Source organism: Rhinocladiella mackenziei (assembly GCF_000835555.1).
Source record: "Rhinocladiella mackenziei CBS 650.93 unplaced genomic scaffold supercont1.6, whole genome shotgun sequence".
Classification (NCBI taxonomy): Eukaryota; Fungi; Ascomycota; class Eurotiomycetes; order Chaetothyriales; family Herpotrichiellaceae; genus Rhinocladiella; species Rhinocladiella mackenziei.
In genome coordinates, this window is record NW_013550599.1 from 2,939,548 (window position 1) to 2,963,281 (window position 23,734).

The following is a 23,734-nucleotide window of genomic DNA, read 5'->3' on the forward strand; positions in this document are numbered from 1 at the left end:
CCTTCTATCATCACCATCAATCCGCTTCCACTATCCATCCTATTCCTCAACGTCGTTCCCAACCCCACCCCACACCATGCGAAATTCAAATCATATCGAACTGGGATAAAGCATGACTCTGACACTGGCACCGAAGCTCTTGGGAGGAAGGTTATGCTTGAATTTGGCTCGCACGACACCGTTGTTTCCGTGTGGTCGGGTCACTTTTCCCCAGATTACTCGGATCTTGCTCCCTTGTCGCTCTTTCGAGGCCCGGTAGACGAATGCGACACGCTTTCCGAGGTAGAATCTGCTTATGGAAGATTTTGTTACTTAATTGTTTCTTCAACATTCCTCGTCCATATCGACTATGTTCGACTCTCTCTTCCTCCGTCAAATTTCAAGATTCGCTAAATAAGATCCTCCTCTTTGAGTCGGGTTTATGTGGGCTTGGGCGGGGATTAGAACGTACTTCGCGGCATTTGTGTCCTCAACACCTTCGATCTTGAGGAGAGACGTGCTGGGGTTCGTGTTTCGCTTGCCTCGTTGGTATGACAAGTGTTTGGCCTTGCAATAGACTGACAGGACACGATGTTAGTCATTTTCGGCTCTGGGCTGGCGACGTCAAAGTCTTATGATCAGGAGGGATGCTCACGTCTGTGACTGTTGCCGGAGACCATCTTGACGATATGCTGGCGAAGGAACGGAAGGAATTCGGTACGACCGAGAGAGTTGTACTTGTAACGAGATTGTCCTCTTCTGAAAGTCAGAAATTGGAGTGTGTGGACTAGGGCAAATCGGGGGAGGCGCCAAGATTTGTGTATAGTCACGTGACTTTGACCTGCAGCACCGTATCGAACCAAGCGCTCACGATTCAACAACCATTGCCAGGCACGAAGGTGAGGCATCAATAGCCTAACAACTCCACAGACAACAGTGCGGCCAGAAGCTGTGCATGATATTTCCATGTGTCGTCGGTATGCAAGACAAAGCTCGTTGGGTTTTCTTTATTGTGGATCCCGGGCCACCATTGACGTTCATCTCGAGTTATGTAAGTGTGAATCACCATAGGATGAATACCTTGGCCACTAACTTGGTTATCCTCAATCAGTTTATATGTCGCCGGCAGATTCACACTTTTCTGAGATGAACATTCTTGGCATAGACTTCTGCAGCTTCAATGGATTTCTGCCTCGGGTTGTCGCTGGCGATCGGATGGTAACATACTACATCGGCAACGACTGGGAGATTAGGCCTAAGCCTGAGCTATGATGCTGTTTTCCCTTCGTCCAAGGTTAGAGAACTCAGCGGGAGGCGCATCTGTTATCCACTGCAAACTAGTCTCGTGGCCATAGACCATGAGGTATATTTCTTGGACGGTTCTTCTACTGCGCATGTGCCTGCCACAGCGGGAGAGGGACTGGAGTGGAGAGAGGATGGAGAGAGATTCTTATGACAACAACGTGAAGAGTCCTGTGGTAGCAGGTCGCCTAAACCAGAAGTGGATTTCCCGGCAACGACTTTACATAATGCGGATTGAAGCAAATGCCATTTTTAAGGTCTTGAGGGAGGGATGAAACCAATCTGAAGCGATGCGAGGATAGCAGAATCAGAAAGATTACATAAGGCTGCACCAGTGACGAAGCAAGTCTACCATAGATTCAACAAGCAGGGGCAGCATGGATAGCCGATTCATTCCGCAGGGCTTTGGGACCAAGGGGCCAGGCGATGCCGGCTATCAGTATCCCACTGCTTACTGATTAGTGATGACAAAACTTGACCAGGGGCGGATAGTGATATATCATTGCTGCTGTTGATAAAAACGTCGATTCTGATCCTCCATCTCCCTCTGCAGCTACCACCACCGGCTCGAAGCCTGAAACGTCAAAGAGACTCATCTGACGACGCAGCTAGGAGTAGAATCAGGATCAACTTCCAATTCACGAGCAAAAAGGCATCATTGTGACTGTGTGCTCGTCCTAATAACCAGAATTTGTGGGGGGCCAGTGCTTGAACTCTGGCAAAAAGCCTCGACCTTCTGCCCCACCATCATCCTTCCCGCGGCCGATTTTAGAAAGCCCGCCGACAATAATAATTAAATCCACGCCGGCTTTATCACTGTGTCCCCGAGCCAACACTACCACCGTCCCAGCATTTTTGTTGAGCCATCTCATCCTCTTCCCTCCGCTTTCACCACTTCGGGGTCTTATCAACATCATTCATCATGGCCGACACCGTCCTTCGTCCAGACGAACCTGAAAATGCAGGGTGAGTTCTGCAATTTTCCGCGGCTTCGTCCACCGCTCCCCCACTACTTGTCAATTGAATCTGATGGACTGACATTCCCTTTTTTTTTTACCAGCACCATTGAGTTGAAGGAGAATACTGTCGTCGTCGTACTCGGCGCTTCAGGTGATCTCGCCAAAAAGAAGACTTTTCCGGCACTGTTCGGCTTGGTAGGTCGTCCTTCGACACAGATTGGAAAAGGCGTTTTGCTTACCAAATCACAGTTCCGGAACAAATTCCTCCCTAAAGACATCAAGATCGTCGGATATGCTCGAACCAAGATGGACCATAATGAATACCTTCGGCGGGTTAGATCATACATAAAGACCCCCACAAAAGAGGTGGAGGAACAACTCGACCAATTTTGCTCCATTTGCACCTATATTTCTGGCCAATATGATCAGGATGGCCCGTTCCAGGTGCTTGACAAGCACATTATTGAGATTGAGAAGGGTCGCAAGGAGGGAAATAGAGTTTTCTACATGGCTCTACCTCCTAGTGTCTTCATCACCGTTTCGCAACACCTCAAGAGAAACTGCTATCCTAAGAACGGCATTGCCAGAATCATTATCGAGAAACCCTTCGGCAAGGATTTGGCCAGCTCACGGCAGTTGCAGAAGGCGTAAGTTTGCATCCGTACCTGTATACCCACGGCAAAGGACTGACCACTGGTCTGCAGCCTCGAGCCAGACTGGAAGGAAGAGGAGATCTTCCGTATCGATCACTATCTCGGAAAGGAAATGGTGAAGAACTTGCTCATCCTCAGATTTGGTAATGAGTTCCTTGGAGCCACCTGGAACCGCAACCACATCGACAGTGTGCAGATCACATTCAAGGAGCCTTTCGGTACTGAAGGACGAGGTGGTTACTTCGACGAGTTCGGCATCATTCGTGATGTGATGCAAAACCATCTGCTTCAAGTCTTGACCCTCCTCGCCATGGAACGACCCATCTCTTTCTCGGCAGAAGACATTCGTGATGAGAAAGTCCGAGTTCTCCGAGCTATTCCCCAAATTGAGCCCAAGAACGTCATCATTGGTCAATATGGCAAGTCTTTGGATGGCACCAAGCCCGCATACAAGGAAGATGACACAGTTCCCAAGGACTCGAGATGTCCGACATTCTCCGCCATGGTGGCTTTCATCAAAAACGAGAGATGGGATGGTGTGCCCTTCATCCTAAAGGCTGGCAAAGCACTCAACGAGCAAAAAACCGAAATTCGAATCCAATTCAAGGACGTCACTTCCGGGATCTTCAAGGACATTCCCCGAAATGAGCTCGTCATCCGTATCCAGCCCAATGAATCAGTCTACCTCAAGATGAACTCCAAGTTGCCCGGTCTGTCTATGCAAACAGTCGTCACAGAACTCGATTTGACGTACAGACGCCGATTCTCTGACTTGAAGATCCCCGAGGCTTACGAGAGTTTGATTCTTGATGCCATGAAGGGTGATCATTCCAACTTTGTTCGTGACGACGAGTTGGATGCTTCCTGGAGAATTTTCACTCCTCTCCTGCATTATCTCGATGAAAAGAAGGAGATTGTTCCTATGGAATATCCTTATGGTAAGTCTCCCATCATCATTATCCTCCGACCAAAAGCAACTGAGGAACTAACGATGCTTTTCTCTTAGGCTCTCGTGGTCCTGCCGTTCTCGATGACTTCACAGCTTCTTACGGCTACAAGTTCAGCGACGCGGCCGGGTACCAGTGGAACACCCAGAGCACACCCAACAAGTTGTAGGCTGACCCGCGTTGGTTATTGTTTGGAGGAGGAAAAGAGGGGGAGAACATGACCTGGAATCCAGAATTGATGTGGGCTGTGACTTGGTGCGGGTTTTCAACCGGTTCAGTCAACACGTATATAAGTATGCAGCTGTGCTGGTGCCGAAAAGAAGAGTAGATTGCTAGATCAAACTGCCAAGTAGGCGAGACTAATTTGTGGTCGGAGACCACACAGGGAGAAGGTACAGTGGAATTGGCGTACCCATTTGACGACGACTTATAACATGACTTACCCTGCCCCAAGACGGGCGGGTAGATAGACCTGCAACATGTGTGCATAAAAAGCAAGACAAATACCAAAACGGTTCCTAGATAATTAGGTACTTGACTATGGTGATCGACGTATCCGGAAAATGAATACAGCAAACATCTATTTCCATCCATTCGGTCCCTCAAGAGGTATGGAAACAGAACAAAGAGTCCTGATGGGTCAAGGATATTGGCGTCGAATGTCATTGCCCGCGCTTAAGTCGACACTCGTGGCGTATATCCTAAATCGCTCTCTGAGAGCAGAAGAGATGTGCCGGATCGATGACTCGATCATTTAGTCAGTCCTTAGGGGGGGACATCCAATCATAGCAGAGCGTCAAGTCAGAACGAGGTATGGGCGCGAGAAGAGCACCTTCGCGAGAACCTTCGAGACCAGGCTTGCTAGAAAAGGAGCTCACCTTGATCTTCGCCGAAGCCGGAATACGATTCGTTATCTTTTCACCTAAGTGCCAGAAATCCCGGTTGCGTGACCATCCCGGTTGCAATTGAGCTAGATTAATTCGTATCGATTCGGATTCGAGAGCGAGTCATTCATTCACAGAACCTGCATTGGACCTCGAGAGAAGATTTGACCGGACTAGTTCTCTTGGTATTTTCTTCCGAAGGAAGTCGGGGGGACGAAGGTTGTGCGGCAAATTCATATTGCTCGGTAGACTTTCCTTTCGCGGGAAGCCATGTGTGTTGTGTTCATGATCTGTCTGGTAAAATCATCCTCACCGGAGCCATCGTTTGGATTGGGTGGGATGCGAAATTTCACTCTGAATCCACTTTACTTCCACTCGGGGTCCTTTGAATGTAGGATTTCTTTTGCAAGACTATGACGTTGATTCGGACACTCAGAGTCTTCAGACCATGTGTAGAAGTTCGTAGGGGCTGGCATGACCCAGCTAAGCAAATACCTTTTTTATGTATCTCACTGCACGGTGCTCCGTGCAGAATTCCCTGCCCGCCGTTTTGTGGAATTCAAAGGAAGATGGTAACATGTCGAGCATAAGTCAGGAACAAGGGCCCTTGTGGGATATGCGCCATAAACAGGATAAAGGACAGGAAAATGGAGCTAGGATCAATGGTTCGTGGCAACATCGTGGCGGCGTGCACTATCGGCGGGCTAGGTGTGGCTGGTTCTAGGAGACGACATGAGACCTGGGGACCTGCCCTCGCTTCCTCCCCCCATTTTGAAATAGTTCCTTCAGTCAATTATCGAAGGCCAGCTCTCTCCTGGATGCGGGACAGCCAGAATGTGATCGAGCTGACTGGAGTGGTTGTGGAAGTTGTCGAAACCGGCACCCATTGGTCCAACCTGCACCATAGAAGTTCCGGCTACGGAATATTTCGATTCCAGAAAGACCAATTTATGCGAGCAAAAAGTCTTGGACGGCTTGGCGGCAAGTTGGTGAGAAGGATTCAGGAAGAATTTTGCGAGGACCACCTGTTGAGGAGCAAGGAGGCTTCTTCCAAGAAAAGGTTAAGGTTGACCGGATCAGCCGTGGAGGATGCAGAATGTCTCAGAAATCATGATGCAATCACGCTTGAATATCTGCGGGTCGGGTGCATGATAAGCTGGACATTCGACAACGGAGGATGAGAGACGAAGAATCTGATGGATGAGTGGGCCGGAAGCTGTCTGGCGACAACCATTGATTGCATGGACCAGATCCGTCGGTCGTCCGTCTCTCTCGCGTCATTCAACGGGTTCGAAAACAAGCAAGCTCACCGGGTTTTGCTTAACGTAGTAAGGCCGCGCGTCGTCCAGGCCAGAAGGATAAGAAGAATTGTCAATGCGAAACCAAGGAAGAAAGAGACGTGGTTACAGATGAAGTATATCCGAACAGCAGTCAGCGACCTTGTCTTGGAAGATCGGGTCTCGGGACATTTTCTGGTCGTTGACTGGCGTCACATCCACGCAGATCTGTCTGAGAGTCTTGGGAGGAGAGGGTCGGTCGTGACTTGTGGTGTTTGGAGTAGCCAGGGACGCAGGGTGCGCTAGGTTGCCATTGACAAACCGTAGTTGAGATTTGCTCATGACGGGTGTAATCCAAACAAGGTTTCTTCGGCCCAGTTGAGACCACTAGCGACCCAGGGTCTGGGTAGGGGAGGAAGCGGAAAGTTACAAGCAGGCCAGGGCTACGGGCGCGGGCGCAGGCGGCGGGTGCTTTTGAGGAGGGTGGAGTGAGCGTTCGAGTGTGTGTGACATAAAAGCCCAGATAAAGTGCGAGGCTTTCCCTTGCGTAGTCTAACGCATCAGTGGCTTTATGTGTTTGAGGGCCCGGCTGTGAAGCTTCGTCTGCCAATGCAGTGCAGTGCGTGCGTGGGCTTTTTGCGCATAACATTTTCCATCCAACTACACATCTCTAGCACCCGCCGTGGACAGCATTTACACTCGACTTCATCGAATATTCTTTTACTTTTCGTCTGCAGCTTTGCTCCGTCTGCCAGTTTCGTTTTCTCTTTGCTTCTTTCTCACATACGCGCCGAACCTTCACCAAACCACAACCCCCCCTTCGTTCTCCCTCTGTTTGTCCATCAGGCCTGTTATAAGACGCTATCCCCGTATCTAGGACAACGTATCCCACCCATCCACAAGACAATAACGCCAATCACTGCTCAATACACAACCGCCCTGGCTTGTATCGCCTCCATACCTCCCACCCGCGCCCTGTCTGCGGTTCCTGGGCTTCCATCCTGAAACCAAAATATCCCCTGTCACTTTCCCGCCACCCGAGCCGACCACTCTCGGTCCCACTGTCCCTGTCCATGCTCTCAGAGATTCTTTAGAGAGCCACAGCACGACATTATTATCACCCTACTCAACGTCCTGCTCGGGTCCGAGTGTCTTCTGTCCCTTTCTCTCTCGTTTTCCCAATCAAAATCACCAAGCTCTCACTCCGTCGACCGTCGTTGTTGACATACTCTCTTCAACCGATCTCCCCGTCGATCTCGGTACTTATTCTGAGTGCTACATCATCAAATCTCCACTATTTCTCTCGTTATCGTCAACACCATGACGACCATGTCTCCTCCAATCTCCCCTCCGCCCCACGATACCCGCCCGCGGGCTCAAACTACCATGAGCTTTTCCTCCCAACGATCTCGCCGGAGCAGCTCATCCACCAATAAGTATGAGTTGACCGAAGCCGCGAAGGACAAGAAAAGGCTGAATACAAAGGCGGATCCTTCGAAAGCTCTCAACGAGGCCACACCCGGTTAGCTACGACCTTTCAAGTTCTGTTAACAAAATTTCTGATCACCTTCCCAGCGGAACAAGCACAGGAAGAATCTACGGTCGACGACCTGCGAAAGATGTTGCACAAGGACCAAGATGGCAATGTGATCAGTAAGCCCTTACTCCCTCTACCCTCACGGTTTGCCTACGAACATGCACTAACCTCTGTCCGCAGCCGATCCGGATCGCTCCAATCCTACCCGTCATCGCATGGAGCGACCTCTTGATACCATCCGTGCGTTTAACGCTGCTGCGGAGGGCACGAGTTTTCGCCGCTCGTCCTACAACAACAGACCGAGTAGGTTTGAGAGGTTGATCTAGGAAATCAATGGATATTGACGCTGGCAGACTCCCAAGCGGGTTGGAATGGGGACATGAGCCGTCGAACAAGCTACTATTCCAGTAAGAGGGTTTTCGAGTGTATGGCTGTTCCTCTCTCACTTTTGTACAGGCAATGGATATTCTCCTCAACGATCCCGGCCTTCTCCTGGCAGCGGCTATTACCGCAATTCCTCCTACGGATATGGATTCGGACCTCAAAGCTCTGTCGAAGAAGCCCCAGGATCGGCCCAAATGTATGGTCGGAACACGCGTCAACATTCAAATCCGTCCTATGGCTTTCAGAATGGGTATCAAAATGGATACCAGAACGGGTACCAGAACGGCTATCAGAACGGCTACCCGTCTGGTGACAGTCCCATGTCCGCCCATTCGTATCAACATTCCTATGAGACCATGACCTCGGGCTCCGAAGAATATGGAAAATCCACCAATCCCAGCTCGCAAAATAGCTCCTTTGATCAACTACACCAATTTCGCAAGCCCGACGAATTCAGCATGGACAATCCATATGTCAATGAAATCAGGTTCAACCAGGTTTCTCCCACCAAACCATTTTCGCCATACCTCTCGGACGATGGCAATTATGGTCAAGAGAACGCTGCTCCTCCTCCACCGATCCCAGCAAAAGAATATGCTCCGAACAATCCACGTCAGCCAATCAAACTTGACAGCCCACCATCTGACACTCCGTTCAATTCTTCTGCACCCACCAATCCCACATCTCCAAAGAAACCGAGTTGGATCAAGCGGAGGTTCAGTCGGCGAGCGGATTGAACTTTTCGGCGTGAGTCGGCTGGAAATGGAACTGAATTAAAATAGCTCATTTTCGGCGTCTTTGGTACTTTTCTTGGCCGTTGCCATGATTCTGGGTGCATGGTTTTACCTTGGATCTGCATACCTAAATTACTCCCCCGAGCGGGCGCTTTCTCATGATTAATGTTTGATGTAATGCGGTGTCGAATGTCAGGCCGGGTGGGACCCGTTTAATGTGGCTATGAATGGCGATGCTTGGGATGGAGGTCGAATTTGGAAGACTCGGCGCTTGACTAGTCTCGAGACAGAATCGATGGCCAAAATGATGCAGTTCTTTATACCGTAACGTGCCCTCCTTCGAACGCCCTTTATAGCCTGAAAGAACATCGGGGCTAAGCCCCCATGGATTCCTCCCAAGCATGCATGCATGGCTCTGACTATCGAATTGGAACTGGTACTCTTTCATCACCATCTGTTATTGAGCCTTTTTGCGCTTTTCTTCTGCTTCAATCTTGTCGGTTTGATCTTCTCGCATGGCCACAACAATATAAGCCACCAGAACGACATTCGCCATGATGGCGGCAAAGGCGCCCGCATATGTGGCGTTGCCTAATTGCGTCTCAGCTCATCACAGAGAGCCAAAAGACGTTTAAGAAGTGAATGGACAGAAAAAAGCCTTACCTCCGAAGACGACATTGACGGTCAGAAAATAGGAGCCTATTGGCGCGCATACCATGGCCACCGTAAACCCGAGAAGCTTATAGATGACATGACTGGATTGAGTCAGACCTCTAGACGGATTGCATGTCCCTCGGAAGGAATTCACACCTACGCTGGGACTGCGGGCATAGTGTCTGATACTTGATTCTGCATTGGCGGACCACCTTGTGCATCGGAAATGGTCTTTTCAGGTTGGATATTTCGTCGTGCTGCCATGCTGATTTCCGATTTCTGCGAATCTTAGTTGCTTGAGCGATTAATATTTTCTTTGCCAAGTGAAGCAGGAGCCGTAACAGCTGGTACTGTAGATACGTTCAGAAATCGAAGCTGAACTTTGAAAAAGCCCGAATCTGCCCCCGTGACATGGAGACTTGGCAGAAATCCACCGTCTCCAAAGCCACACTCACGTGTGGGGATGATTTCGGCGGTTGCCGCCCGCCTTGAAGAGGATTGGTCGAGACCTGGCCCTACCAGAAACCGAGTACAGCCGCCTACAGTTTTTCGACCTCAACAAGTTCGTAAGTTTTGGCCTTCGACGGCATCTCATCGCATTCATAATACTACGACACCTTGAATCGAGCTCCCCTTTGTTGACGTCGATGGACCTCTACCCTTTCTGACAGCGAGTCACGATTCTGACCTCTCTTGACTGATCATGTTGACACCCGCTCCACCTCGAAATTGCTGAGGGTTCAAGGTGGCAATCATGTGCGCCTTACCATTAGAAGCCGAAAATGTATGATCGGTGTTCGAGAGATGTTAGGAAGACGAAGACAACCACCAAAACACGTATACGACAGGGGTGATTGGAAAGCACAATGTTGTGCAGACTCATATGCTTGGTATGGTGCAGCACCAGCGCCGCGGCCGTAGCAGCCGGTGTCCGTGCCAGCTTCCGAGTATTCAGCGTGCTTTGGTGGTGGGTATTTGCGGAATGGTACCCATACATCCAAAGACGCAGGAAGACGCCAGAATCGTGCCGCCTGTGAGGTACGGGAATGGCAAGGTGCGGCCTCGTCGATGACCTGGTGTAGGGTCACTGCTGTATACACAAGAATGCATAGGGCAAGATGTATAGGGTCAGACAAGCGACAGGCTATGGAGGCTGGCTTAGACATCGAAAAGGAATGGCAAGAATGGCTAGACGTTTGTTAAGAGACAGCACCGATGCCATCGCCCTCCTGGTGCAGTCCCCATTTGCATGCTCTGCATTGTGTCCAGCACACGCGTAGCCGTGCCTCTGCGATCCATTGGCTTATTTCTTGATGCGGATCGTGGTCGTAGCTAGGTCGACCTATTTATCATACCATTCCTAGTCTACTATCACACAAAATCACGCATGTGACTACATGATGCCATTCCTATTACGCTTGGGATAGGGCCCGGAAATTGTCCCCTTCGTAAGACGGCAAAGAGAGCCGTTGGTTTCTTTAAAGAATGGGTATCTTTGGCTACATAGCCTAAACTATAGCGCCTGGATGGAGGGCCCCTCAGGATCTCCTTATATCGTGATAGAGATATAGTGCCTGCTATCGAGGCACGATGGAGCTGTCCGGCTTTCTCTATCTGGGTATCATAATGGTACTCTCGTACGAGAGCGGTTGCTATTGTCCTCGAGTTGGATCAGAAACGAGTGGTTGGGGTTGACCCGGTCTTGATCCTCCACCCTCTCCCTTTTACTGTCCCCCCTCTAGCAACCCGTCCGGTCACTCACTTCCACGCGAGCATCTCGCACTGCAGCGCCATGTACCATGCATCCTCCGTCTCGGCGAACTTCTCCACGGCGAGCAGCGTTTCCTGGATCTCGTCCTCGGTGATGCCGGCATCCAGCCAGCTCTGGCGGAAGGGATCTCCCTGCTTTAGCTGGCCGGTGACACGCCAGGCCAACCACTTCCGGGTTTCCGCCCCCGAGAACACCCTGGCTCCGGCGCCGATGTGGACCTTGCCGCCGTCGGCGTCAAAGCCAGCCCTACGGAACAGCGCCGGCATACTCGTCGCCGGGGACTCTGCGCCAGGCGCTCCCTTATACAACCCCCGAACATGATTTCGCACCCACAGCCGGTCGAGGTCTAGGCTCCGCGGGTAGAAGTGCTGCTCTGCTGCGTCGCGCGTGGCCAGGATGCCGCCCGGCTTCATGACCCGTCGTATCTCAGCCAGGGCCCGGAGTGGCAGGTCTGGCATTGGCAGATGCCCAAAGACTTGAGAGGCGTGGACGACGTCGAACGTATCGTCGGGATAGGGGAGCCTCTCCAGGACATTGGCTTCCTTGAAGACGACGGAGCCTGGCCCCTGAGTGGGGACGTTGGCGGCAGCTGCCAATGTCTTTGCCTTCTCCAGGACGTCTGTCGAGATATCGATGCCGACCGTGGTGCCTTCGCTAGCGTACTTGGCCAAGCCCGTGGTGATGATGCCTGGCCCGCAGCCGACATCGAGAATGTGATCTGTCTTTTTGATGTGCGGTAGGAGGATGGCGGCATCTGACTCGGCCGTGCGTGTCTGGTGGGTTGCGATGGTGCAGTTAGAGTAGCCCTGCGTGCAATTGCTCGGTTGACTTTGTTGCGCCATGAAGGCCATGTGTCGGGCAGAGAGGCCATGTCTTGTAAATGGCGATCTACCGTATCTATCTCTGTCGTGTGGCCTCCCAAGAATATTGGACGAAGAAGTGCTCCGACGTTGTGGCTGGAGATAGGGTCTTACAGTCCAATACCTCCATTGGGTGCATATGCAAGAGGTCGTATTGCCGAACCGGTGGACAATGGAGGTAGCGCGTAGTAAGTAGCTGGTCCCCTATGGGCTTAGCCCGCACAGGGTGTATGAAATCATCATCATCATCACCGTATTGCCGTGTATCAATGTCTTGGCAAGGCTGGCATTTCAACTTGCAAGGCTGAGTTTCTACATCTCCCTTCGCCTTCCCTTCCAACGAAATTGAATTCCAAGCTGATTGAATCAACTCTCAAGACAAGTTCATCAGTAATTGAGCAGGTATTAAAACCAACATGGCAAGCAAAGAAGCTCTAATGCCTTTATCGGAAGAAGAATTGACCAAACTTGCCAATTTGGCCATCGAGGCCAAAGCAAGCGCCTACTGTAAGTGAAACTGCCGTTTGGTCTGAAGGCAGGAATCCCTAATGTGTGCTGCCCCATGGACCTGTTCCTGGGGAACTCTTCCGTCGCTACATTTCTGTGGGGCACAAGATATCAACCTTCCCCAGCCTGTGACTCCATGCAACTAACACCGACGCCAAGGTCCATATTCCAACTTCCGCGTCGGAGCATGTGTCCTCCTCTCCACAGGCACATATCATACAGGATCCAATGTCGAAGTCGCCAGCACTCCGGTGGGCATATGCGCTGAACGATGTGCAATCGCACCGATTGTGGCGTCGATGAAGAGACCGGCGATGCCCACCATTCGCGCTATCGCAGTGAGCACCGATATCACGCCGCCCGCCAGCCCTTGCGGGATGTGCAGGCAATTCATCAACGAGTTTGCGACCACGAAGGATCTACCGATTTTCATGTATGGCAAGGACGGGCTGGATGGGGAAGCGGTCAAGATGACGATCGGGGAGCTATTGCCCATGAGCTTTGGGCCGAATGATATAGAGAGGAATCGCTAAGAGGAACACACTCTGGCTTTGATTGATTGACGGACTGTACGAGCCTGATGACACATTCTCTCGCATGCCGAATAGGCTATACCAAGCAAAAACACTCTCCTCCATTGTCGTAGCTCTGGACAGTGACAGTGAGGACGCTGCTAGATCTCGGTTTAGCTAATTACTCAATCCTCCATTTCCAGTGCCATGTGAAAATTCATCTGTAAATTTTTCAAGTCGAGGATTTTTGCCAACAACAAAAGGAAGCTTGCAATCCCAACTGAATCATGCACCGCTATCGAATAAGAATGTATATACAGACGCTGGTACCAGACCAAGGACGGACTGATACTGATTAGTATCGAAGCGAGAACGTATACCGGTATTGATCACAGTCTAAGGAGAATGACAAAGAACAGCTCCTGTAGAAGCAATGGATGGTCTTCTCCGGTGCATTATCAATGGGCAAAATTTCCTTGAAAAGGTTTTAATTTTTGTCTTGTTTTTTTCCCCTCAATTCAGACACCGGTTCGAATCTGCTCAGTGGCAAAGTTTCTTTTTGGCTTTCTTGTTCGAAGTTGAGTTTTCAAAGTCAGCAGAAATGGTGAGCGAATGTGGCGGAATCAGGTGGTATTGTCAACGTTCAAGGCATGCAGCATTGGTCCGTAGGAGGGGTCTAGAAATATTTATTCGTTGCTCATGGAATATCAAAAGACATCATCGGGATCGACTTTGAAGCTTGCTCCATTCTCGCGGACATGTTTTCGATCCTTGTCTCTGTCAAGAGGTTTCCTCATATCCAATGCGTCTTCTCCTTCAGTGGAAACACCGGTTGGATCATCTGAATAGTACTTGACCACCGTCCGATACGTAGAGTACCCCATACTCTCATACATTTTGATGGCATTCTTGTTGCTTGCTCGGACGAAGAGATCCACGAACCAGGCATTCTGTTGATTACATGCCTTCTCGAGAGACTCACTGAGAAGTTTTCCATACCCGAGCCGTCGATATTGTGGAGCGATGGACAAAGCTGTTATGTGGCCGTGCCACGGTAAGTAATGTGGTGTTCCTCTACAAGACAGTATTTCTCAGATTTATGTGTTCCCTCACATCGAATCAGTCGCTTACTGTAAATGCGCAGGTGATGTCTCAACTTTGCCGATGATGTAGCCGACGATCTGGCCATGTTCTTCGATACATTGAAATAACGAAGGCCATCTCATTAAATACGTGAGATAAAAATTCAAATCATAATTTTCCGTGTATGGATCGAGGTTGCAGAGATTGAGATGCAAAAGATCAGAGGGCTGGACTCTTCGGATGGTGGGCATTGCAGTTTATTATCTCAGCTCCAGGCAATATCAGAGAAATACGAAACCAAAGCCCAAGCCCTTTGAAACTTTTATTTCGCAAGGCACAGGTTGAGCTGCGACGAAACGCGCCGTTCCGCCTGTCACTGGGGGGGCCGAAATACTCAGCAGCCAGTGGGCCAACATGGGGGCAAATCACCCACCACTTCCACGGTCACACTGAACCTCACTTTGCGATCGAAGGTCCTCACTCAGAAACCATACTTGTCCTTCTCTTGACAAGTAGTCGCGTCTTCTACGAATTCGTAGTTCGAAAGGCATGGTTCAATCTGCACGATAGACTCGTCTCTTTTCCTCACCAAGAACGATCTTTAGAACGGTTCCCTGCATCTCAGCCACCCCCCCTACATTAGACGATGACCGTCACATCTCCACCAACATCCCCATCGACGCCTTCGCGGAAGCGCAGGTCGCTCCGTTTGTCCAACGTCGACATTCCGGCTCAAGAACCGACCTCGACCAGTTCCTATACCAGTGGGACAACAAATGGAACCGCTTACTCGAGACGGTCATCCCGGACCTCGCAGACCTCGTACCAACCACGGTCTCCGGTGACGCCGCGGCCCATGTCATCCAAGTCCTCCAGGCCACCCTCCTTTTCGCAGCAACGTCGCTTGAGTAGGACAAGCATACATAGCAACAGGAGCGTAGAGCAGTTAGGCGACAGTGGCGCCGGGAACTTGGCCGACGAACTCGAACAGGCCTGGGAAGGAGAAGGCGAAGAAGAGGAGGGACAGCCGAATTTCCTCGAGGGTCTAAGAGAAGGCGATGTAGGTCCGGATTCATCCGTCCGTGATCTCCAGAGCCCCTACGAATTGAATGACATGCATGATTTCGGTTTTGGCATGGTGATGCAGAGTCCAGATGGCCCGCAATATGATGGGCAGTCTTCGACCTTGCATGTTCCTCAGAAGACCAAGAACTCGACATCACGAACAAACAAAAGACCTGGGCACCAAAGGCACGAATCTGCATATGATGGATCAGATTACGGCGTTGATTCCGACATGGAGGACCAAGATGATCTACCACCAATTCTGAGGAAACGAATCCGCGACATCGAGAATTTGACCCGCATGTGTGTCAACCCTGAAGATGCAGTGAGCGAGGGTGGCGGAACCATCCGCAGGACAATACAAGAATTGAAAGATCTCGGACCGCAGGGAAATATTGAGTACGGCGTGACTCGATTGATAACAGCATATACCTCGATGGCCTCCCACCGCACACATAAAACCCGTGATCTGTTCAGCCAAAGCCACTCGCTCATGTACGGCGGAACACTGAATCTTCCCGAAGAGATGATCGACTTACTCCTCGACGAAGTCAACACGCTGAGCTCCACTCTCCCATTTCTACGACCCCAGAATCCGTTGCTCTCGCTCCAGATTCTCGCATCGCAAACCGACGATCTCAGTCAGACGCTCCGCTCTCTGACAGATTTGCTCCAAGAATCCCGTTTGGCCGCCAACGCCGCGACACGAAAACTCAAGTCCGTCCGCGATATGGTTGAGGACATGGGCCTAGAAGAGGAGCTTGTGGAGAACAGCATTCTTCTTATTCAAGCTGGCGACTGGGACCGACGATGCAAAACCCGACAAGCAGCCAAGACGTGCCAGGAAGTATGTGAAGGTTTCGCAGCTCGATGGGGTCTCAGCATGGATATTGACTTGACGTCTCCACCGGAGTCCGCAAGACAGAAGCCCCCCCCGGAGGTATTGGTATCGGTTTAGGGTGCCAAAGAGGCCATGCTGCCGTTGATTGCCCTGTTTGAATGAAATAATTAACTAGAAGCGTGGAGTATGGTGGTTTCTGGGGAATGTTTGAGAATAGGGCAAGAATTATGAGACACTCATACAGATACATTGGGCGCTGTATCCTTACCAGATAGACATTGGAATCGCCAACCCGATGATGGCCAGACGATGGGGGGTGAATGCGGGAATGAAAACAAAAGAGAAGAAAAGCGAAGAGAAGAGAAATTTTCGCTGGATGGTGCTTTCTTGCGTCTATGCCACATGCTGGATAGTCATGGCTAATGATATTGCCGGCCTGGAGCACAGGCCTATTCCTTCGTCTATGGAGATGAAACTTTTATTCATTTGAAACCAAAATCTCCAAAATGTTCTCTCGTTTTCAATCCATTTCTCATTCCACGGCCCTGGCGGCATGGCAGACTCTATTTCCGATTCCATTGTCATCCGTAAGTTCTCGCAAATCATTGATCATCATGTAGATAACTCTTCAGTTTCCCGAAAGATGCTATTCATTGTAGCCTGTGCTGTAATTAGAACTGAGAAAGGCAACAGGATCAGAGCTGAGGGAGGACGAGTCATTAGAATTCGTCCACGGTTACCCACGCAGTTCTGAAGTCTCATTGAGACTGAAGATCGACTTTTCCAAAACTCGTATCGAGTGGCCTCATTTGAGACCTTAGCTCGCCTCTTTCGATTGCTTTCAGCTCCAAACTGAGAACTGGGCGTTGAAACCACGCACTATATAAAGCGCGTCTGTCATTCCACTGCCGAACGGATAACGCCAGCTGAGACCTGGCAAATGATTCTGTGAGCACCAGAGCCACACTCCAGTTTGGCCTCAGGCACAGTGGTACCTCCTCGTTGGCACTACCATCCAAACTTGAATCATTGACGAGGAAGTGCACAATAAGTGCGGTGCCTCGCATAAGACTCTTGCTGTGCAAACTCCCTAGAACTGAAGATTGTCGTTGAAGCACTGAGTCTAGTCGATACTTTGGCGCAGGTGACATTCAGAAACTCAAATGATTGTCTGCTTGATGTGCAGCTAAACGGAGAGGTAGATCAAAACAATACCTGAAATATCAAAGTGCAAGGGGCCTCGTTTATCGAGAATAAAGTTGCTGATATCGCATGCATCTGAGTATCATGCCTTGGCAAGACATTCAGGTGTACAACCACCACAAAGTTTTCTGATTGCCACCGGAAAAATTTGGAACAAGAGAACATTGTCTGGATGACATAGAGGTGGGCCGACATGTATTGACTCGGTCGCATATTGATGACAATGTTATCTTCACAGCTGAGACCTCATACAAAGGCGATAGTCTGTGAGGTATGTCAAAGAATGCTAGGCAGCTTTTCGGGGGCGCCCCTTCAAGGAACATCAACAGCAGGGCAAAAAGCAACACGGCAGACAGATATTCCGAACGATAAGGAAACGAGAATATCACAGTCGACAGTGAAGAAATCAGAAAGGAGAAAATGGGAGAATCTCGAGAGATACCCGGCCTTTCAATTGCGGCTTCACCTTTACATACACTCAAAATTTAATTGGGCCCCCATAATTCTGACCCACCAAAGGCCAATCGACAGGAACCACACATGTGAGATCTTGCAGTATACGACGATCGCCAATTACCTCCCAAAAGTATGGAAGCACTGTGGCCTAAAAGCAGCAGCAATCTATCCAATTTTAACCAGGCCCATAAACGAGACCACCACGGGAAAAGGTGTACGCATTGATGGTCACGTGTAGGCACCGAGGTGCCCATCTCGGCGCCAATCGAATATCACCATCCAAGGTTCAGCCTGACTGCGCATTCTACAACATGCTTCTACACGTAACACTTTCTTCTATCTATTTATTCATGTACAGCAAAACTAATCTACCTTTTAAGAATCGTAGTGGTCTCTATCAGACTAGGTGAGGACCTCATCGACCTTTTCCTTTGTATCATTACGCCCCGACGCGTCCATTGGCATTGCCCCCCCGGGGCCAACTGACAGGGTTGGTCAGGAAAACAAGCCAACCCACTTGGGGTTGAATTGCGCTAGTTGGAGGGATAGCCCAGGGCCGAGCACGGAATAAAAAATGCTCTACACTCGACGCTCGTCCGACTCCGAATCTGAACATGTGTTAATGCCTGTGCGTAGCCATGCGGGCAGCGAATCTGGTAGCCGTCGCTCTCCGACTGTGGATCACAATTACCTAGGCGTACCACAGGCAAGGCCGCGCGCCTCCAACGCAGGCGGTGGACTCCAACCCACAATTGTCAATATCGGCAGCCTTCCTTCAGCACGTAGACGCAGCAATCGCAGCCAAAGCAGAAGCAGAAGCAGAAGCAGAAGCAGATCCTGGCCGCGGTACCGCGACAGAACACCATCCGAGAGGGAATACATCTTCATACCCAGGGATCGCGATGGCTATGACGAAGATCTATATAGGGGGGTTGATAACTATGACGACTATGACGGACGCAGGGAGCACGTTTACTCTGAATCCGATGACTCGGCATCCTCTTTCGTAGCGGTTAGGCGAAGATTGACGAGGGCAGAACGATACTGCAAACCCGACAATGTCATCGAGGTCGACCTCCAGAACATTGCTGACGGTTCGACTTTCGACGCCAAACTGCCAGCGCGGCAGATCACCGAGCACAGGCTAGACAGACTAGCTCAGACCCGTCAACGTTATCATTTCGAGTCCATCGAATGGCGCAAGATCCTGAGTGTTCGCCGATATGTCAATCAGGACGCAAGGGAAAACGCCTTGGTCCAGTCACAGATGTCCATGGCTGGCGGAGGGAAAGCTGATTTCCAGTTCCAGTGGATGTAAGTTGCTTCGTCCAGTGACAATCGGGAGAAAGACTGACCTTGTGGCCAACTGGCAGACACCTGAAAGCCAAATTTCGACTGCTGCATGATTTCCAAGTAAGCTGAGGCACACTAGCTGTTGGTCAATGCGTGTCCTGACGCAATCTAGAATTTCGTAGCAGCCCTGGATTCGGTGGATCCGGACGAGCGTAGCCTTGCCACCATTTTGTTGACGAAGGCTGCTAAAGAGCATGAACAGAGTCACTCCTGGGGGAAGTTTCTGGAAGGCCGAGTTGACCGATGTGACGGCCACAAGGGCTCGGAGCCCGACAAGTGGGCAATCTTTCTGTCAATTCATCACCTGCATGCCGCACCGCGACCTCGCGATCAATCGATTGCAGCGGATTCACATCACCCCCGAACGCTGTTCGAGTACCACTACAAGGACCAGGAAAACACGCAGGAGCGGGATGCAAAGCAGATCATGCGCCAGGCATCCCAGTCTGACGAGATTCTCCACGTGCACAACATGTGGGTGCTGCTTCTAAGTTCAGGTAGCGCCCTCTTCCTAAGCCTTTGGTGCTTCGTCGTGACGCTTTTCGTAGGAACCCTAATCACGAGCTCCCCCGATGCAATGGGTGATTGCCTCGGGCCATCTGTTCTCGTCGAAGACATCACCACCCAATCCGAAAAGGGGGAGCTCCAGATCATTCGCTTCTTGGACCCGACAGACCGACAATTCTTTGTGCCCTCGGCACAGTGCGAAACCTGGTTTGTACGGAGACGCTCCAACATGCTCTCAAAAGTTTCCTGCTTTCTGACCTTGTTCGCAGGCCATGATGGGCAAGGTAGTCGGCCTATGTGGCAGCATATATGGCGATGCTCTTGAAAGATATCACATCAATGACGTCAACGGGGTTGAAGTCACCGCTCCAGAATGGCAACAGTTCCTCGCCAGCCAGAACAGCTTTTGCGCTACTGTGCGCATATCTCTCACCTCGAATACACCACCAGCTCTAGAAGGGCCTGAGGCTTTCCGCCGTGATTCTATCACGAATAGCATTCGCATCGACCATCGAGCTCTCGTGCGTATTCACAGAGACGACGAAAGTCCGAACTACCGAATATCTAGACGTCGGCGACGTAGAGACAGAAGTAGGAGGCACCGTGATGAGGTCAAGGCCAGGATTGAAGAGGAGGCCAGGATCGAAAAGAAGACCAACGAGATTGAACGCGAAGTGGCTAGCGTTTTGCAACCTAGACATGGTCCTGCACCCAACCTTGGTGCTAATGTCACTGATGGGACGAGTCCCACGTCGCGAACAACCACCATAAAACATGAATACCAGGGCATGTACTCTCACGACCGAACGGAGTCCCCTGCCCCCTTGGACACGACGGCCCAGGAGTCTCGAGCCCAGAGATCGAGGAGTCCTCCAGCTCGTAGGGGTCCCAGAAGGACTGCCGACTCTTCTGCCCCTGTCGCAAGACGTACGAGAACCTCAACTTACGTCGAGGTTCCAGGACTGCGGCGGGATGAAAACACACTCGCTTTAGTCCCATACAGAGAAGCTCGAGGCAGATCGAGGGAGCCAGGTACGGTATCTCGCAAGTCGACCGGCGCAGCGGACTATCGGATCACTCCAAAGAAGCCATCTGCTGACGCGGATCGAGACGGAGATATGCTTGCTCTCGTGCGTAGAGACATGAGATCTATCGATGAGCGCGAAAAATCAATCAAGCGACGACGTGAGAACCCGACGTATCGAGTTGACTTTCTTCCCAACATCATCACTAACGAGTCCCTTAATGTGAGAAAATTTGACCACATTTTTTACTTGCCCGAAGAGATCTTCCATTCCATAAAAGGCCCCACGGTCGAAAATCAAGGCCTCAACACCGTACCAGGGGGCCAAGGAGCGAGGAAGACAACGTCTCCCAGCGAGCAGGGGCAAGATTCTTCCTTCCAAACGAGGGTAGTTGAGCATGTGCACGCTGACATAACCAAACCACCGGAGCCACTGTGGAAAACTCGACGAGACAAAAGGACGCCAGCGGAGAACCCGCCGCCTCCAGTGTTCCTTTGGCAAACCGGCCACATAAAGCCACAAACGAGCGATGAGGTTGATCCGAGCTCCAAAGAAACTCAGGGAACCCCCGCTGTTCCACCTGCAGCCGAGGAAGGCTGTGTCACTGCATTCAGTAGCAGAAACAATACGGTCAATGACCTACAAGACTTGCAGGTGCTCAATTTGATACTCTCGCAGATCCATTTGACACTTAGCAGAGGCGACCGAATCAGCGGCGACGCCGTGCAAAGGCTCAAAGATACGGAGGCTCCCATATACAAACTCCTTCAAGAGTCCTCGATAGATGTGGTACAGGCGGCATTTGCCCAGATATGTGGTAGAGACAATGCACCGAAAGCCGAACAGGATCCTGCATCATCTGATGTCACTGCGAAAATTGGGCTGTGCTTAGAAATCCTGAAGGACCTGATGGACTTCTTCCTTCCCCAGGATTACCCGTCCATAGTTCTCAAGAAGTTCTGGGGCGGTGTTGCTATATGGCTCAAGGTACGTATAAATGCGAACGTTTCTACTTACAGGAGAGATGTCGCTAACTCATCCGCACCAGAAACTTGAGCAAATGCTATCCGCTGAGTCAAGTCAAGGGTCCCGGTACGCCAGGCAAGGTCGTTCGGAACTGCCGCTTGATGCATTTTATGTTGTGAATGCCGAGCTAGCCCCGCGAAATTCACAGGACCCATCGCTGAAGCTTCCACATCCCCTGCTGGAGGAGTGTCCGTCCTGCATCCATTGGCTCTCCCATCCAGACATGGACACTGCGATCTTCCATCTTCGCCATGTCCATTTCCGGAATGCGGAGGTGACTCGCGAAGAACTACAAGAATGGGTCCGGAAAGGGGACAGAGTCGATAGCTTTCGACTGCGGTGCGACGCTAAGCGGCTTGTAGACACTGTGTTGGACCATTGTACCAATTTGCGGGTGTTGAAGAACGAAGTCGTCGCAGGGGTCTGCGGCAGTGGGAAGTTCGACTCTGCCGTCTATAAGTTGCCGAACGGGCTCGTGCGGGCCTTTGAGCGTATCCTGATGATGATGGCTTACTCCGGGTACGCCGCCTCGCTGACATTACAGGCGTACCGTGAGTCTCCTGAGCGGTTCCGCAGGTTCTTCGAATCGACCCACCAGAACCACATAATTGAACTCGGGTACGCAGCCGAGGGTGCCTTTGACGAAGCTAAGAGCAACCTGATGCTGATGAGTCGTGTCAACGAATACTCGAACAGCATTCAATACGACACCGTGGGACCGGAGTACATGGTTTTGTTACTGCTCGCAGGCCTTCGAGACAGAGGATCGAAACGAAATCCACTCAATCTGCCGAAACTTCATCGAAAGGAGCTTAGCAGGCTGGTAAGCAGAATTTCTTATCTACCCCATAACCACCCCTTTGATCTAGCCTTTGGTTCTCGACTGACCCACCTGGACCAGACGTTTGAAGCCCATAACCACCCCCGCCGTCGCCTTCTTCAAGAGATTCGGATGCTGGAGACCGAGGTTTCGGCCGTACTAGACATCAGGAGGGATTGCAGTAAAGTTTTGCATGATTACAGAGACATGCTGGCTTCAAGTGGCTTCAAGAAGACGACCACGACACGAAGGAGGCTTTACCATGATTTTGAAGAGAATCTTGCCGACAAGCTTTTCAAGGAAGACCGGCAGGATATACGGGAGGCAGACGAGCTTCTGGGCGAGATCCCCCAGCTCTGCAGCCAATTGACGCAGGCCGTGGAGATCCAACAAGAAGACCACGGAAAAGCGATCCTGGTCTTCACCATTGTGACGATTGTGTTTCTTCCCATGTCATTCGTGACAGGCTTCATGGGCATGAACACGGCTGACATCCGCAACCAGGAATCCGGCCAGTGGGTGTTCTGGGCCGCCGCCATACCGCTGACGTTCGTCGTCGTGGCTCTCACGGTCTGGATCGGGTATAACAGCGAATCGCTGAGCCAGTGGCTGTGGATGTGGCAGACAAATAGGAAGCAGCGGCAGTTTAAGAGCTCTTGGGAAGAGTCTCGCGCGGAGAAACGGCATGCTTTCAGGAAGCAAGGCGGCAACGAGAAGGTGAGCGAGACTACGAATACGGCCCCTGCCACGGCTGCGACCGCGACTACGACTAGGCCTTTGCCTGGGCTGCGTGGGTGGAAATCAGCAAGACAAACGCGGAAGTCACGGTCTGTAAAACGTAATGCCTATTTTTACGTCTAGATCTAGCGGCGCTGTGTTGTGGTCAATGTTTTGACAGCTTTGCTTTGCGTGCCCGTAGATTTAGGATCAAGGGTTGCTATTGCCGACCTCCCCTCGGGTTCTCTCTCTCTCATCAACCACTCTACACAATATTAAAGCTCAAGGACTTCAATATAGGTTGCGAAATGATCTTCCTGATCCCGTGTAAATCAAGCGTTTCACTGTCCGCGAGATTAATTGCCAGGCGTCGATCTCGAATAGTGGATCTCGTGGTCCATAACTCGTGCAGCCCATCGTTCAGAGTCGAATTTACCTCTATCCAATAGGGTAGTGACGTGCGATGCAGGATATAATGTACTGTAAAGCCACGCACGTGATTAGAGCATGCTTCCAGTTGATTGGCGATATAGAGAGGTCACGCTTAACTTTATATAGACTAGCTTGAAGTAGTAACGGACTAAAAAAAGTGGGCCCAAATATTTTGAGTGTGTGTAAGGGTGAAGGCGCAATTGAAAACGTCTGTACTTTTGCGTTCCATGACACCATGGTAGGCAT

At 50.8% G+C, this 23,734-nt stretch overlaps 8 protein-coding genes across 8 annotated transcripts; 5 read left to right on the forward strand and 3 right to left on the reverse strand.

The window, feature by feature from the left end:
* Positions 1 to 2,203: 2,203 nt before the first annotated feature.
* On the forward strand, positions 2,204 to 4,009 carry Z518_08839 (glucose-6-phosphate 1-dehydrogenase; the record flags this gene model as incomplete). Its single annotated transcript, XM_013414578.1, has 5 exons — positions 2,204 to 2,247; positions 2,342 to 2,435; positions 2,490 to 2,887; positions 2,945 to 3,831; positions 3,900 to 4,009. The coding sequence occupies 5 exons, from the start codon at positions 2,204 to 2,206 to the stop codon at positions 4,007 to 4,009; spliced, it is 1,533 nt and encodes a 510-aa protein (XP_013270032.1).
* Positions 4,010 to 7,321: 3,312 nt separating this feature from the next.
* Z518_08840 (uncharacterized protein) lies at positions 7,322 to 8,659 on the forward strand (the record flags this gene model as incomplete). Its single annotated transcript, XM_013414579.1, has 5 exons — positions 7,322 to 7,523; positions 7,577 to 7,654; positions 7,719 to 7,841; positions 7,892 to 7,945; positions 7,995 to 8,659. The coding sequence occupies 5 exons, from the start codon at positions 7,322 to 7,324 to the stop codon at positions 8,657 to 8,659; spliced, it is 1,122 nt and encodes a 373-aa protein (XP_013270033.1).
* A 454-nt stretch (positions 8,660 to 9,113) lies between these two features.
* Positions 9,114 to 9,574, reverse strand: Z518_08841 (uncharacterized protein; the record flags this gene model as incomplete). Its single annotated transcript, XM_013414580.1, has 3 exons — positions 9,114 to 9,247; positions 9,320 to 9,411; positions 9,471 to 9,574. The coding sequence occupies 3 exons, from the start codon at positions 9,572 to 9,574 to the stop codon at positions 9,114 to 9,116; spliced, it is 330 nt and encodes a 109-aa protein (XP_013270034.1).
* A 1,494-nt stretch (positions 9,575 to 11,068) lies between these two features.
* On the reverse strand, positions 11,069 to 11,923 carry Z518_08842 (uncharacterized protein; the record flags this gene model as incomplete). Its single annotated transcript, XM_013414581.1, has 1 exon — positions 11,069 to 11,923. One exon carries the CDS (start codon positions 11,921 to 11,923, stop codon positions 11,069 to 11,071), a length of 855 nt encoding a protein of 284 aa, XP_013270035.1.
* Positions 11,924 to 12,357: 434 nt separating this feature from the next.
* On the forward strand, positions 12,358 to 12,981 carry Z518_08843 (cytidine deaminase; the record flags this gene model as incomplete). Its single annotated transcript, XM_013414582.1, has 2 exons — positions 12,358 to 12,448; positions 12,608 to 12,981. The coding sequence occupies 2 exons, from the start codon at positions 12,358 to 12,360 to the stop codon at positions 12,979 to 12,981; spliced, it is 465 nt and encodes a 154-aa protein (XP_013270036.1).
* Positions 12,982 to 13,667: 686 nt separating this feature from the next.
* On the reverse strand, positions 13,668 to 14,294 carry Z518_08844 (uncharacterized protein; the record flags this gene model as incomplete). Its single annotated transcript, XM_013414583.1, has 2 exons — positions 13,668 to 14,034; positions 14,092 to 14,294. 2 exons carry the CDS (start codon positions 14,292 to 14,294, stop codon positions 13,668 to 13,670), a joined length of 570 nt encoding a protein of 189 aa, XP_013270037.1.
* A 395-nt stretch (positions 14,295 to 14,689) lies between these two features.
* On the forward strand, positions 14,690 to 16,066 carry Z518_08845 (uncharacterized protein; the record flags this gene model as incomplete). Its single annotated transcript, XM_013414584.1, has 1 exon — positions 14,690 to 16,066. One exon carries the CDS (start codon positions 14,690 to 14,692, stop codon positions 16,064 to 16,066), a length of 1,377 nt encoding a protein of 458 aa, XP_013270038.1.
* A 2,116-nt stretch (positions 16,067 to 18,182) lies between these two features.
* Z518_08846 (uncharacterized protein) lies at positions 18,183 to 23,200 on the forward strand (the record flags this gene model as incomplete). Its single annotated transcript, XM_013414585.1, has 6 exons — positions 18,183 to 18,922; positions 18,982 to 19,021; positions 19,074 to 19,679; positions 19,738 to 21,480; positions 21,542 to 22,342; positions 22,421 to 23,200. 6 exons carry the CDS (start codon positions 18,183 to 18,185, stop codon positions 23,198 to 23,200), a joined length of 4,710 nt encoding a protein of 1,569 aa, XP_013270039.1.
* Between the last annotated feature and the right edge of the window lie 534 nt (positions 23,201 to 23,734).